The 17,047-nt window shown below is 37.5% G+C and overlaps 1 protein-coding gene across 1 annotated transcript in view; it reads right to left on the reverse strand.

Annotated features, from left to right (window-relative positions):
* Positions 1 to 17,047, reverse strand: part of M1ap (meiosis 1 associated protein) — a 117,758-nt gene that overhangs the window by 22,886 nt on the left and 77,825 nt on the right. Inside the window, exon 4 of the mRNA XM_003468909.4 lies at positions 3,614 to 3,787. Coding sequence (XP_003468957.1) covers positions 3,614 to 3,787 — 174 coding nt within the window. The remainder of the gene's footprint in view (positions 1 to 3,613; positions 3,788 to 17,047) is intronic.

The following is a 17,047-nucleotide window of genomic DNA, read 5'->3' on the forward strand; positions in this document are numbered from 1 at the left end:
TGCCTAGGACTCTAGCTCCCCTGGATTTCCTCTCTCCATGAGTTCTCCATTGCTGGTCCCCAGTCTTGAGAACTGGGCAGCTGTATCCCTTTGGTTGCCTTAAGAATCATTTAGAGCCTTAAAGAAATACTGATGTATGGTTCTCAATTCAGACCAATTAAGTCAGGATTTCTGGGGGTAGAGCTCAGAGGTAAACATTTAAAAAATGTTCTTAACTGTTTCTTATTGTAGTCAGGGCTGAGAATTATCTGAATTGTTTGTCTAAGCAGTGTTTCAAAGCTGGGGAAGCTGTTTAATAGGGCTCAAATCTAGATCCATGTGCACTTCCAGTACAGGGGTGGCAAAGCCTGCACCAGAGAATAAGAAAAGATACTCATCAGTAGTTGCCTGTGGATTGTCTGCCAGAGACAGGTCTCTAAAAGAAGCACCTACAGATGGGGTAAAGGGCCCTAGGCAACCAAAGAAGCAGGTGATGTGGGCTGGAGAGCCTTTTAAAGTGTCAAAGTAAACATCTGAGGACTGCTCCTCCAAAGAACCTACAGTAGAAGCACTCATGACATTTGTGTTTGCATCATTTTTTGTAGTGAGCTACATGTCCAGAAATTCACATGTGAGGCAATGTATCAGTTTTAAAAATAGCAGATAACTAGAAATATGATTCTTATTGTGATTGCTTATAATTTCAAGGAAGTCCTTTTTGCTGTTGAAGAGGCCTAATTTCCCCAAAGCTCATTCCAGTTGTGCCTGATGCTCTGGATTCCAGTGAACCTCCACAGAAGAAAAGCATCCAGGAATCTGGATGTAAGTTTTACATGCAGATGTGCAGGCTTGAAAACCTGGTTACAGATGGAGATGAACACTCTGGCTCTGACCCTGGTGCTGAAAGCCCTGGAAAGATGGTATGGGGGAAGACAGAAAAATTCGGATTAGAATTATGGGGAGATATCATGTAACACTGGAGTAAGAGTTGGTTGCAGAAGCTCCTGGCCTTTAAGGGCTTCTGACCTTCCCGTGAAAGAAGTGAATCTTTATCTTTTTTGTTCAGAGTTGGCCAGCATGCAGCAGGTTAGTGGTGGATAAGGCCAAGGCTCTGGAGGTACGCAGACCTGGGTTGGTTCTTCGAGCTGAGAATAGTCAAATGTACAAAATATAGATTTCTGAGCTTGGCATAGTGGTGCATGTCTGTAATCCCAACTACTCAGGAGGCTGAAGCAGGAGGATTGCAAGTTCAAGGGCAGCCTGGCAACTTAACAAGACCCCATCTTGAAATAAAAAGGGCTGAGGATGTAACTCAGTAGATCCATAAGTCTTGGGTTCAAATATACATATACACTTGTGATCCTAAGTGTGAAGAATGCACCCTGGAATTGTATGGCTTTTGTGTAGCCCTGTAAAAGTGTTTAATTTCTTTGTCTCAGTTTTTTTCTTGTATAAAAAAGGGACAATACTGTATTTAATGAATTGAAAGACACCTTACTTCTATTAACATCTTTATATATGTCTTACACTTGCCTTTGATCAGACAGACCTGTAACAATTATAATACTTACCAACTCTGACCTAAAAGAACTGTCTTGGTAAGGATCAAATAATACTTCTAATGCTTAATTGGCAATGTTTTCTTTCTTAGTGGCACATAAAATAATGGTCTATCTTGTAATTGATAGCATTTTAAATTCCATAACATATGGTGACAATGCCATGTGTGTGAAGATAAAATGGGCTTAACATAGTGCTCACCACAAAGGGAGGGCTCAATAACGTTAACTGTAAATTAGATCTTTTATAAAGCTGCTTTTAAGAGGGGAAAATGGAAACTGAACTTCAGAGAATGGGTCAGCGAGGAATTGGTATTGTCAGCCTGGGACTAGAAGGGAAGAAGGACTTGGGAAGCAGATTTTGATACACAAAAGAATAACAGATTAAAATCAAGTTAAATTGTCCAACGTGTCCCAGGTTCCAGGTTTAACTAGGGGAGGGAGCAGAGATCTGATGTCTATTCTTTGAAAGAAAAGATCTTCAGAATCCATAATACTGTTTAATTTTATCTTAAAAAGGCTCTTCACTTCCCTGAAGGAACAATGGTCATAGCAGAGTTGTATTACAGTGGAAGAAAAGAGAATTCAAATATACTGCTAATGGCCAAGAAAAAGCCCTCTGAGGATGTAGAAACCTGAACTATGTCATTTCAGAGCTCAAGAAAGGGTTTGGAAAGCAGCATGCCCAGTTCAGTCTTTAACCCTGAATGATCTCTGTAGCTACTGTACAAGTACCGCACGCTAAACGATTGTGCCACTGGATCTTTTGTAGCTACTACTAATCTTCTGTTCAATGAGAAAAACGAGCACAAACTCTCCTAAAGGAGAAGAGCTACCTTGATCCTTTCTGGTAGGAGGTGGGCCGCAGGGAATTGGCTTTCTTAAACTCAGTGTGGCTAATTGTACCGATGGGCTCATCCGACAGCTTTGCCATGCTAGGTCTTGAGCAAATCTCCAAAAGGATGGGAGAGCAGAGACAGCCTTATCCCTACCATTCAGTGAGTTACAATTACCAGCCAGGGCAATATCTGAGATCTTGTTGGCATGCCTGGAGCACTGGACTCAGGCCTTGGCTTCAGTAGTTGTCTGAACTGCTTTGTGAGCAAAGCCTTGAAAGACTTGGGCTTTAGCTTTCTTCAATTTGGTGCCTCCCCAGTGAAAGGATTTCTATTTATTTTAATGGTTCTCTCTCTTGTCACAGGCCCTATTGATATTAAGTAACCAGATGCCTCAAATTATGGTGCCAATAATATTTCCTACATTAAAAATGAGACTACTGAGAAAAACATGATTCATCATATTCTTAGGAATTAGAGGCTGATTCCCTGTTTTTTTTTTTTCATACTGGGAATCAAACTCATGACCTAGCTCTTGCTAGGCAAGCACTTATGCCGCTGAGCTAAATCCCCAGCCCTATTCCCTATTATTTAAAAAAAAATGTTTTAGAGGTAGGATTTATTTTATTCAAAGATAAAAATAAAGTAAATATGAAGGAGAAGAAGAAGAAGAAGAAGAAGAAGAAGAAGAAGAAGAAGAAGAAGAAGAAGAAGGAGAAGAGGAAGAAGAAGAAGAGGAAGAGGAAGAAGAAGAAGAAGAAGGAGAGGAAGAGGAAGAGGAAGAAGAAGAAGAAGAAGAAGAAGAAGAAGAAGAAGAAGAAGAAGAAGAAGAAGAAGAAGAAGAAAAGAAGAAAAAGAAAACTACAACAAAATTTCAAAGCATGTCAATCAGGGATGATTCCCTATCATGGAGGGGGTCTAAGATTTTGTAATTGGTCCTGTCAGGGCTTAATTAGTTTCAGCTTTCACTGTGTCACTTTTTAGAATGTCCTTCCTTGTTTTCATGCTAACACTGTATAACCTCATCAAATCCTCACTCAATCCCTCAGCCTCAACTACCCTGGAGCCTGATGACTCATCAATCTAGAGTCTTGATCCTAAACAAGGATTAGGACACAAGCTGTGTAAGTGGTGGGGAGCTTATGGCATGTGTGACACAGCAGGCCAGGTATATTATTGAAAGATCTAAGAGGCTCACAATCACTGGCCTATATAATGTATCTTTTAGGAGTTCCATACTTGGATTATCTCTGGTTCTGGGAAGGGCACTGAAACACTGTGATGGAAGAAGAAGATGGATGTGTTCTTGGTCTGTTCCACTATTATGTAGCCAAGCTTTGAAGAAAATTTCCATGCTGACAACATCATTTTCTATAGTCTGAAGGTCAATGTCAGTTTCCAGGGTAAAAATCTCTGTAGAAGAAAGGAAAACAGTGGTTAAGATGTTTAATTATATGTTTTAAAAAGTATAAAAATTTAAATACACCTATCTTTTTTTTGTCTTTTTGAGACAAGGATTCACTATGCAGTGAAGACTGGCCTCACTTTGTAGTTCAGGACTCATTTTGTAGGTCAGGTTGGCCTCAAACTCACAGCAATTCTCCTGCTTCAGCCTTCTAAGTGCTGGGATTATAGGTATGTACCACCATGTTTGGTCATTAAATGTGCTTATCTTTTGACCATCAGCTGTGTGTCTAACTATTTAGCCTAGTAGCCAAAGAGACATATGCAAACATATTTATTATTTTAATGTATTATTATTTTAAAGAGTTATTTTAATGGCAAATAATAAAAACCCCAAACAGGAAGTAATTCCAGTACGCATCAATAGGATAAAGCTTAAATAAATTATGGAACACTCAATCCATGGAATTTTATGTAGTTGTTACAAAGTAAAGGTAAATGTTCTGGCATGGTAAGCTAGCAGACAGTAAGTGAATAAAGGATGCTGAAGAACAGATATAATATTGTTCCATTTATATGAACATAAAATTATCTGCCTAAGTACACACAATGTCTGTAAACATACTTTATAAAGATCTAGAAGGTTATCATTAAACTACTAACAGTGAACAGGTAGTGTATATTAGGCAAGGTTCTGAAATATGTCCCCTTTCTATTATTTATACTTCTATATTGTTTGAATTTTATTGTAATTGTATATATATATATATATATATATGTCTTTTTTCAGACAGAGTCTCGCTATACAGTTCAGGCTGGCCTTGAGCTCACTTTGTAGCCCAGGCTGATCTTGAACTCGCAGAGATCCTCCCACCTCAGCCTCCCAAGTGCTGGGATTACAGAGGTGAGCCACCATGCCTGGCTCTGTAATTGCATATTTCTTGTGTTTAAAAATGTTCCAGAATATAAAAAGCAACCAAAATTATATAGCAAAACAAGTTAAATACTTAGTTAACAAGGAAAAACTTCAACTTTATTATTGTTTTACATTAAAATATTACATTTAATTATTATTTTTGTCACAAATTGAATTTTAAGGAAATGAAAAAATGGACTAATGGGTTCCACCTTATGATACAGATTATAAAGTTATTCACCGGCATACTGTCTCATACGTGAGGTTAGCGGCAAAGAGGATGGAGATGGTCTGGTGGCGTATGATTTAACTCCGATGTGAGTGAGTGGTACCGAGTAGGTGGGGTAACGAGGACTTGTTGGTGTGCTTCTGGCCTTAGACAGCACTAGCTTTGGCCTTGGTGCCTGGGTCTGCAGCTAAAGGTTGTCAGTGAAAGCCAAATATATGGTGGTAGAGGAAGCACAGACAAGGGAAATGAGGTAAGAGCTGGAAAGAAAGCAGGGAGAATCCTGACGTTCTTCATCATGAGGGACTTTCTAAACTACATTTACAACGAGCTTAAGAAAAACCAGTTGCTCTAATGAATTAACTTCTGTGTATGACTCACGAGCCACAGAGAGAGGGTTGGTTTATTTCTAGAACGACATTCCTGAGGACAAATTGGTAGAGGTGGCAGACTTTCCATGGAGAACAGAGGGGCTTCAGTTCAACACAGGGGAGTTGTGAGGAGACTATGGTGACTTTATGCCACATTTAATGACTTATCCGGAGGCTGAAAGCAGAGCTCCAAATGAGTTTCTATGGCCAGAATGATTAAAACTCTACCATCTTCCACTGATAGTTACAAAGATTCATCAGTTATTTCATTCATTCTATCAGATATATGACACTATTTGTCCTGAGGAACTTATAAAACATTATTCTTGGCCATTCCCCCTCAATTTCTCATCTGCCTCATGATATTTTAGGATATCATAGTGGTAAATACAAAGCCATTGCCAAAGAAACATGTTTTTCAAGTAAAGGGAAACAGTTTTTAAAAAGTTATGTGAATCTTATTTTGTCACAGGCAAAACAAGAAGTACTTCGATTTTTCTGAGCTGTTTGTTGCCTGAACTTTGACTTGAGTAGCAGGTATAGAAATGAGTTTTTCTTCCATGAGGCAAACACACTGAAGCAAAAGAGGGTAGTCATGGAATTAAACAAAGGATATCAGAAAGTAGGAAATAGTTGCTTAGAGTTCAAATGACAGAATCCTGGAGAAAGAAGGGTAAAAGGTAGGAGGTTAGAAATTTTTACCATGGGCCACGTAAGGGGACAAAGCACAGTTATCTACAAACTGGAAATACAAACTGGGGTTTACTCAGATAGTTAAACTATAAAACCAACACAGAGTAGTAAGTTCAATGAAACCCCTTTAAGAATAGAGTATGGCGTACTAACTAGAACGAGATTTGGCTACAGCCTTATTGATGGTATTGGCATATCCACAGAATGAATGTGTCCACTTCAGGGGGAGAGGACTGGCCAGAAATGGAACACAGAGAGGGGAAGCAATAGGACTGGCAGGTGTTCTCCAAGTGTGGCTCAGAGAAGGAATGCTAGATTAGGCATGTGTCCCAAAAGAAGGGACGTCTGTGTTGTCTCTACTCTTGGTGATTATGGTGGTTATGGCTCATTTCCCAAAATATTCTGCCATACCCTTTAGTTTTGAGCTTGGGATGGTGAGTAGTTTTCTGACAGGGTGCCAACAAAGGAGACTTCCTGGAGAACCAGTCCTGAACATACAGCATCTGTGTGAAGGAAAACCATGCCTCACTTCTCAGATGAGCCAGGCACCCAAGGCAGGAAAGTAGGCATTCTTCTCTGCTGACATCCATCAACCTTCCTGCTGTTCCTCTAATTTCTTAGCCTACACATTCTTGGAAGACCCACAGAGCAGTTTCTTCCTTTGAAAAATTCTCATGTACACATAGAGGTGGTATGCTTCAAGTTTGAGCCTTTGGTTTTGCAGTCTTGGAAAGAAGAGAGCACTCTTTCATGGACAGGTTCGTATTATTCATACTGAGAGCTAATGTATAAACCGGAAGCTTTAAGACTTTTTTTTGGTTTCAGTTTGAAACAAGGTCTCGCTATGTTATTCAGGCTGGCCTTGAGCTCATTATGTAACCCAGGCTGGCACTGAACTTGCAACAAATCTCCTGTCTCAGCCTCTCAAGTGCTGATATTATAGGTGTGTGCCACCACACACAGCCAGAATGCTTTAGTGGAGACTTCTTTTCCATTTTCTCTATCATTGGTTCCAGGTATCCATTTCTGAATTATGGCAGTAGCCTCTTAGCTGTCCTAACAAACTCCTTCTCTTGCTCTCTTAATACTTCTTAGGTATGATTCTCAGTTCAATTTTCTGAAACATAGTTTCTTCAGATCCTTCCTTTGTTACAGAGCCCACATCACTTGCTCATCCTGGTCCACTTGATACAATTCATTATTCTTCAGGTACCCTACCCTTCCTCACTACTGATTGTGTCTCTACTTTTGAGATCCTAATGTTTCTGCCTTTCCAGATTGAGCTCAAATGCTACCTCCTTCATGGAGCCTGCCCTGCTCCACTCTCCACTGATGTATTCCAACAGCTTTTGATGTATGTTCATAGTATATGTAGCCCACAATACATTTTACTTTGGTGCTATGGTTATTTGGGAAAGCATTTGATCTCTCCATTTAAATTAAAACTCTTCAAGGATAGGAATTTTTTCTTTTCACTTGCATCCTTCCCATCCCCTGGCTCAGTGCCCTGCACAGAACCGAAGTTTAGCAAATGCTTGTTGAGCTGAACAGTTGTTCTCATTACTTTTCCTGTATCCTTCCTTCCTCCCTCCCTCCCTCCCTCCCTCCCTCCCTCCCTTCCTTCCTTCCTTCCTTCCTTCCTTCCTTCCTTCCTTCCTTCCTTCCTTCCTGTTTTTATTATTCTGTCAATTCTTGGTCTGCACCTCCTTCAGCATTCAACTCAGAGTTGACTGTTCCGAAGTTATTTTCAAATATATCCACTTTAATTAGTACTCCTGGATTTCCGAGGGCTTCATTCGGGAAATATAATTTAGTTTTAATCAGAACCTTATTTAGTTTCGGGCAGCCTTAAACTTACTATGTTGCTCATTCCAGACTCAAACTTAAAACAATCTGTCTGCTTCAGCCTCCTGAGTGCTGGCATTACAATTATGTGTTACAATGCCTGGTTTGATTTTTTTCTGAAGGTTTTTCTTTCCTTTAACTGAGTTTATAGTAGGTGATGGGATTTAGTGGGAAGATCAAGGCTTGAATTGTGTCTTGAAAGTTGTTAGCTACATGGTTTGGGGGAAAGTAGGAATAGTATAACCTATTTTGTAGATATTATGACATTAAAAATGTGAAATGCAGTAAGTCCAAAAATTGCATTTTATTTCATCAACAAAACAGTTAGTTTATATAAAATAAGAATATATTTCTCACCGGGGATTTAGCTCAGGGGCACAAGCACCTATCTGGCAAGTGCAATGTTATGAGTTTGATCCCTGGTAAAGAGTATGAATTTCTTTCTTTTTTTTTTTTTTTTTTTTGCTTTTTCCTTCTTCCCTTTCTTCCTCCCCTCTGTCTTGTTCTCTTCCCCTTTCAAGTATTTCTTCCTATTTCACAATACCTATTACACATTTTGATCCTTACTTACATTTATTTCCTTGTTCATCTTATTTTTCATACCGGAGAAACAATGTGGTATTTACATGCATGTCAGATTTAAAGAATATATTTCTTTCTTTGCTGGTCATTTCCTTTCATCTCTCTGCTTTCTCCACACCACTACCATACATAAAAACACCAACATATTTCCATAGTCCTCACAAATACAACTAAATGTGTCTACCTCAGGGTTAGAGAGGAGATGTCTCTCTTCTCAAATGCTGAAGAGCAGCTCCCACATTAGCTGGAGATCCGCCCTTTGTTCCTGATGAAATGTTCCCAATCCCAACCCCTGACAGCATAAAAATGTTAGGGTTGCAAGTGTGGCTTTGAGTTTTTGAATCACCCTGTCTAGGTGAAGGCCCAGGTCACTGCAATTGTAGAGCTGCACTAACATCTTTGGACTTACCATGCCCCCGTGTGGTCACAGGTGGTTACATTCTTACTGAGCTCTTTTGAAGCTCTTCTGGGTCACAATAATGGGAAAAATTAAGAGAGCCAAATGACTCAAAATCAGGCAATGTCTAACAAAGAGACTCTCAGAAGAAACCTCAGAACAAGGTTTAATGGCTGAAGTGTGTTTAAAATGGTAGTCTCTATACGCATGTGCAACAGCTGTATTTCTCTTGATACACAATGTCTAAAGTAAGGCTCAGTAAAATGGAGCTCTTTCCCAGTTCTGCACATTCCACTTAGTCTTATAAAGGCTTGATGTAGAGAACAGACCTCTCCCTTTCTAATGAGCCTCGAATGACCTGTCCTTGGGCATTGTGGACGGGCTCTACGAACATTGTGAAATTGTATACAATTTCATCCCTATGTGCATGGATGTTAGGTTAGGCAGGTGAAGGGGTTAAGCCTTAGCTTTTATTATAGTCTTGAGAAAGCTCTATGACCACCCAAAATGTTCATGTCCACTGTAGAGACTATGCAGTCACCGTATTTTAGCCTATCTTGGTCAGTGTACAGTCAGCATTGTCTACTCTGACTATTGAAGTAGCTACAGTATATTAACTAGGATAAGTAATCAAGCAGATAATGTTTGCTCAAAAAAACTTCACTCGGCGATTCAACCTCTGTCCTCATGTCCATACAACATGAAGATAATCTCCAGCAGCTCACATCACTGGGAGAGTCTAGCTTATCATCCTGAGCACATTTGCCTCATTTGTGGAGGCAATGGTTGGACGAAAAATGGTTGGATGAAATGGTGGAGGAAAAAGCAGAGGCCCCTTGAAAGAGGTTAAAGGCAGGGGGTCTTCATTATCCTGTGGATTCAGGTGTAGACAAGTGAATGCAGGAACAGACCAAGTGGTGATCTTTATCCTGGGGCCTCAATCTATAAAGGAGGTAAAACATCACCAGAATTGTAACAAAAAGAGAAAATTTATGGTATTGAGAATTTAATTATTCTCAGGGAGAATACTGTTATTTTTCATTCATTCACTTATCTGCCATTCAAGCAGTTATTAATTTGGTACCTTTTTATGAGTCAAGCATTGACTGATGTCATTAAAATACAGTTTAGTTGCTTTTGTGCCTTACAGACTAGGGGGAGAACAAGCAATAAGCAAACAAAGCATATAAATATATAAAAATATAAATATAGAAAGCAAATAATATTAGACACTATGAATAAAAATAAAGCAGAGAAGAGAGACAGAAAAAGACAGAGACAGTCTGTTTGGCTGACAAGGGAAATTAACTCTTAAAATATGATAGTTAAACAGAAACTTGAATGAAGTGAGATGAGCCGAGTAACATTTGTAGGAAGACTGCTCCTTATAGGGAGTTGAGGAAATTTGAAGTACTGTGGTGGGAATGAACTTGGTGTGCTAGAAGAACAGCAAGAAGGCTGAAACACAATAAGGAAGGCTTGGCTGATAAGGTGCTGGGGTGAAGGATGTTAACCTCAAATGAGCTTGCTTATGTAGCAACACATCACCACACTTGCCTTGAAGAAGGGTGGTTTCCCTTATTGCAAGCCTTTGGTTAGGTTCAGGAAGTGTACACAATTGGAACAGAGCTGATCCAGTGCTTCTTTTCCTTCCTATTTTTCTTTGCAGCAATCTGCTCTTCAACAGTTTTTGAATTAGTAAGAAAATATTTGTTTGAGGGTGTTCCATGCTACAGCTGGTGTGGGGTGCACATAGGGTTCAGCCCCGATCTCTCGTGTTACCCTGTGGTCCAGTGGTGGTGGGTGGTGGGGAGAGGAGAGAGGAGGAGTCTGGGAATTCCGGAGTGGGCAGAGCTCAGGCAGAGTCACCTCGGCCTGTAGTGGGCATGCCTCTTTCCCAGGCTTGGCTGGTCACTGCAGGAGTTCTTCTGTTAGAAGTTACCCAGCTACATGCCCCTTGTCAAGAAAGTACAGCCTATTATGGGTTAAAATAAGACTTGGCTGTTAAGGAAAGAATCCAATAATACTGGTTCACAATGAAAGAGTTAGACCATTACTGACAAACTAGGGAGCTGTGGGCCCTGCCTCAGAATATTTGAACTGTTATAATGAAAATACAATGAACTGGATGGCTTCGAAAAACCCCAGAAATTTATTTATCACAGTTTGGGAGCAGGCAGGTTCAAGATCAAGGTGAGAGGGCATTCAATGTCTGGTGAATTTTTGGTTTTCAGGCCACATTCTTTTTGTATTTGCCTATGGTAAAGATAGCAAACAAGCTTCATCTGGATTTTTTTTTCTCATTCTAGAAACTTACCCAGGGCCTTTGCACTGAGCTATAATGTCAGCACTTTTAAAATTTTATTTTGAGATAGAGTATCATTAAACTCCTAAATTGCCTGGGCTGGGCTTGAACTTGTGATACTCCTAGCTCAGCCTCCCATAGTGCTGATATTACCAGTGTGTGCCACCATATTTGGCTCTCTGTATTCTGTCCCCACATGGGAATTGATCTAGGGCCTTCATACTGACCTGCATCTTCAGCACTTTTTAAATGTTTTTTAAATTTTGAAACACATTTCTTTTGCAGTTTTGCATTCCTTTTTTTTTTTTAATCAGTACTGGGGATCGAACTCACGACCGCCTGCTTGCAAGGCAGGTGCCACTGAGCTAAATCCCCAGCCCAACACGTTTCTTTTGTAACAGAATGAACTTTGTTCACTGGGCCTCACCCCTGTCTGACCTAATGATCTCCTAGTCCTGTCACATGGGTGATTAGGTTTCAACATATGTTTTGGGAGAATAATAGACCTTAGTCAACCTAATTTTATGCATAATATTTAGCCCTTTGTAAGCAATGGATTAGGAAATAAAAAGTTTTCAGAGCAATTATTTTGCTGGGAGAGTAGGCTTTTTTGAATCTCTTTTTCTTTGGTTTGTGTGTAGTAAGGTGGAACAAGTGAGAACTGCCCTAAGCGAGACACTTCTTTTCTTTAAACTCAGTCTGTCCACCTGTAAAGTGGGAATGATAGTGATACTTAGGTGAGGGATTGAGTATAGAATGATGATAGTTGAAATCTGAAAGCACTTAGAGTACTTTAAAGCACTGTGCAATTACAAGGGATGGAAGATTATAAAGCTTGCAATTATTTTTCCTTTTTCTTCCTTTTTTATGAGATTATTCTAAATAAAGTATGTGATCTAATTGTAAGGAAATATATTTCTATTTTCTTTGCCAGGCATGGTGGCGCACACGTATAATCCCAGCACTTGGGAGGTGAAGCAGGAGGAAGGCCTGAGTTCAAGGCCAGCCTATACTACACAGTGAGACCCTGTCTCAAAAAGCCAAGCAAGGAAACAAACAACTAAAGACAAAAATACCCCAAAACAAAAAAATTCTATTTCATTAAAAAGTCAATATGCCTAAGAGCATCACTAGTGATTGAGAAACCAAAATCTAAAATATTATTTGACTTAGGAAACATTAGACTTAGAAGGCATTTAAAGAGTATTTTCTTTGTGCAGAGATTATGTATTATGCAAAACAAAAGTGCTTAAAGTAAATTGCAATGCAAAATTGAAAGCTGATTAAGAAAAAACATTTCCATAGGGATTGTGGTAGGAGAAGAAAGTGGGGAAATGGGTTATTTAGAAGACTGAATGAAGAGGGAACTGGGGCTAGGAAGGCAAGAAATCGATTGGGATGACCCAGAAAACCACACCAAAAGGTTTTCCTTCTTAATACCCAAGAAAGCCAAGAGAATGGTCTGCCCTAGTATGAAAATAGAAGACAAACCATAAAATAAGACTTACTAGGAAGTGAGGTAGAGTAAGAAAAACCTAAAAAGATAATGGAACAAAATAATAAAGTACTAAAGCATGTCCTAAAAAATTTAGATAGAGTGGGATAACATTGTGCTGATACATATGTATATGTATGTATTTTTTTTATCACTGGATGAATATCTTCAGGTTATAGAATTCCTAAAAGAGGAAATGTGATTCAAACCAAGCAAATGTAATTTTGTTAGATATTGTCAAATTCTTCATTAAAAGAGTTGTCCCATTGTACATTCTACTAGAACTGTATTAAAGTATAGTTTTACCAACAAAACATGTTGTGGCACATTTTAACTTTTGCCAATCTAATAGGTGGGTAGTAATGTAGGTCAAAAGAATGAGGCTGAGAGCTGAGTTACTTTTCACTGCAGGTACAGCAGGTTGCAGTTTGAATATAACAAAATTAACTGTGCAAAAGATAAACTTTTCAGAGAATATAATAGAATCCAGTGTCTACAGCATAACACTCACAAAATACAATCCCTGCTTTTGGCCTAGAGAGAAAGAAAAAATATAATCCAATTTCAAAAGAAAACACAGATCAACAGAGACAAGCCCCAATTTGCAAAAGATGTTGGATTTACCAGATATGGACTTTAAACCAGCATAACTAGGGTTTTACTAATAAAGAATGGAAAATAAATTCACAGTGAATGAAATTATAGGAAATATCAACAGAGAAATGGAAAACATAAAAAGAGCAAGATGCAAATTTTAGGACTGAAAAATATAGTATCTAAATAAATTTTTTTTTGCCATGTGAGTTTAAAAGTAGAATGAAAGCTGGGCATGATGACACAGGCTTGTAATCCCAGCACTCAGGAGGCTGAGGCAGGAGGATTGCTGCAAGTTCAAGACCAGCTTGGGTTATAAAGTGAGTTCAAGTCAGAGTGAGTCAAGCCAGAACTGCATAGTGAAACTCTATCTCAAAAATATAATAAACAAATACTCATTGAATTGTACTATCTAGATACAACTTACAGCATGTAATTTACTTCTCAATTAGGATGGTGAGGAAAAATTTTAAAGTCCCAATTTACAATAACTTCATATCTTCTGCTGAACTCTAAAGTGTTATTTAATCATAAACAGGAATAGTTGCTATTTTCCCAAGACCATGACTTCTGTTAATAAAATAAACAAAGGTCTTTCTGTGTTAAAAATCTTTAGTTAATAAACAAAGTAGTTTAGTGTTAATATCACAGAAAAATGACTAATACAGTTATCAAAGATGAACTAAATGGACCGATGTGCTTTCTGGTCTATTGTCTAAGATACTAAAAAAGGAAAAATCAACATCTGGAACTTGACAATTGCACTGAAGCATAGAAGGGAGTCCCCCACCCCCCAGTTCTCCCTGGAATCCTTTAAGAAGCAGTGAATCTTTTATCTTCTTTGTTTTGCCTGTTAACATTTGGTGTTTCCTGAGAACACATATGGATAAAATGCCTTTCCAAAGGAGTTTGACATTGATCCCTGACAAATTCTAAGAGGAAATATTAAACAGATGGATTGTGAGCACTTAGAAAGGGAACCTGATACCCTTGTGTACATGGCTGAGAAATGTAGGCTGGCAGACAACATCGTTAAGTTGATTTGTAACTGGCTGAAAGACTTACACACTCAGTGAGTGCAGTCTGTTGTCGTCCTGGACAGATGCCCTCTGGATGCTGAAGTAATTGATTACAGTGGTCTTTTTATTTTCAGTGTATTTATTACTTAGCCATTTTTAAGATAGCTATTATAAAACTTTTATTATAGACAAATGAAGACATGCAATATACATTAGGTTATGAAGCATAACAACAACATGTATACTACTAAGATACCTGTATGGTTTCCCTGATCTCCTCTGGAGGAAACTTTGCCAAACTGTGTTTTTTTACTATTACTTTTAAAAATAGTTTTGTTTTCTTAACACTTTACTTCATTTCACTTGAGTTTTTTTTTTTTTTCAATTGGTCTCTTTGAGACAGGGTTTCACCATGCAGTTCAGGATGGCCTTGAACTCACTTTGTAGCTGTGAGGGCCTTAACTCACAGTAATCCTCTTGCCTCAGCCTCCCAAGGGCTGGAATTGAAGGTGTATGCCAAATCTGTTTGAGAGTTTTAAAGAACTTTCATTGTATATATATACCTTTGCCCTCTGGATGCAGAAGTAATTGATTACAGTGGTCTTTTTATTTTCAGTGTATTTATTACTTAGCCATTTTTTGGCTTTCTTCTTTCTTTTCAATATTGAGAGACTCAACCCATATTGTTACATGTAGCTATGCTTCAATTACTTATTTTCAAAATTCTTAATTTTAATATAGTGAATTTTATCAATATTTTATTTTATGATTAGCGAACTTTACATCTCGCTTAGGAAGTCTTTCCTCCTCCCCTCCATCCTTGGTCATAAAGCTTTTCTTATATCATTTCTTCTAAAAGTTTCGAGTTTTATCTTTCATAGTGAAGTGTTTTTCTTTTTTTTTTTTTTTTTTTCAGTACCGGGAATTAAATTCAGGACTTGTGCCACTGAACTATATGCCCAGCCTTTAGTGAGGTTTTTAATCCACTAAAAATATATCATTATTAATGGTGTGAGGTAGGAATCTAATTTCACTTTTTTCCTCTATGAAATTTTGATGATTTGAGTATGGTTTAATGATTAGGTTCATCCTTTTCCTACTTTTTAACCATGTTGGTCAAGCCACAGGTCAAGTTTTAATGTGGCTTTCTGTTTCTGGGCTCTCTGTTCTAGAATGAACAATTCTTATGTCAGTACAATACCATTTACTTAAGCTAGTTTTATAAGCCACAATAATATTTGGCAAGACAAATCCTTAGTTTATTTTTTTCAAATCTTCTGTTTAAATGTATATCTTAACTTCATGTGCTTGTTTCAAGGTTAAATATAGGTAAAATTCAGGATACATATTGATGTTAGCTTATATATTTAAAATATATATATATATTCAGCTTATTAAGTTCATTAAAACACTATAAGATTTTTATTGGAATTACAGTGATAGATCAATTTGAGGAGAATTGAATCCTAATGATATTGAATGTTCTATCCATTAACATGCCCCATTTAATTATATCTTTTCTAAGGGGCACTAATGAAGTTTTATACTTTCCCAATAACCATGCTATATATCTTTTTGTTAAGATTTATTTCTAAGGGTCTGGGAAAATAGCTCAGAGGAAGAGCAGTAGCCTGCCATGTACAAAGCTCTAGGTTCACGACCAACACCATTAAGTAAACTAAACCAGACCAACCAAAGAACCACCAACAACAAAGAATATAAACAGCAAAGCACTTATAAAAATTATTTATGTATAAGTGTCTTACATTTTTATTAGTATAGAATGTATTTATTAAAATTTAATTTTATGGGGGCTGGGGATTTAGCTCAGCGGCATAAGCGCCTGCCTTGCAAGCAGGCAGTCGTGGGTTCGATCCCTGATACCGATAAAAAGGAAAAAGACAAAAAAAAATTTAATTTTATAACAATTTGCCTCCAATTATAGAAATGCTCTTGATCTTATATTCAGCTACCTTGTTAACCTAATTATAATAATAATTATAATAATAATTTAATTATAATAATTGTCCATAAAATCTTTTGGTTTCTAATATAACCAAAAATGACAGTTTTGTTTCCTCCTTTCTAAACTTCATGTCATTGTATCTTTTATTCTCTCTCCCTATCTGTCTCTCTCTCTTTTTTGTCTTATGAGACTAGGACAATCAAATTAAACTGGTGATGGCATATCCATGTTTTTCTCTTGAGTTTTAAAGGCAGTCTTTCTAATATTTCATCAAAAAAATTATTCTTACTGTAAAGTTTTGACAGATACCTAATTTTACTTTTGCTATTTTTTATTTTAAAATAAAAAAGAATAAAAATGATAATACAGAATTTTAAAAAACAATAATAGGAGATTAACAATGTTTAGTATATTGCATAGCTATCTTCAAAGTAGTTGCTCAAATTATAAGATATGAGCATGAAAAAAATAAACAATGAAAGCACAAACTGTTCTTTTTGATAAACTAATAGAGATTAGTAGTATAAATATCTACCTTGTATATTTGACAGATTCATTTTGACAAGTTAAGGAAATTACTTTCTATTCCTGGTTTGCTAAGATTTTTCTCGTAAATAATAAATGGATGCTAATTTTATTGTATACTCTTTTTGCATATTAAGACTACATGCTTTTTACCTTAATCTGTTGATAATGTAAATTACATACTTACTAATTAAAAAGTATTCTGTATTCTTGAGGTAACTCAAGTTTGTCAGTAGCATATTTTTAATATATGATTGGATTACTTGGGCCGGGGATATGGCTCAGTGGCATAGTCCCTGCCTGGCAACTGCAAGGTGGTGAAATTCAATTTCTGG

Source organism: Cavia porcellus, unplaced genomic scaffold (assembly GCF_034190915.1).
Source record: "Cavia porcellus strain 051 isolate PalLab524CR breed Dunkin Hartley unplaced genomic scaffold, mCavPor4.1 scaffold_18, whole genome shotgun sequence".
Lineage (NCBI taxonomy): Eukaryota > Metazoa > Chordata > Mammalia > Rodentia > Caviidae > Cavia > Cavia porcellus.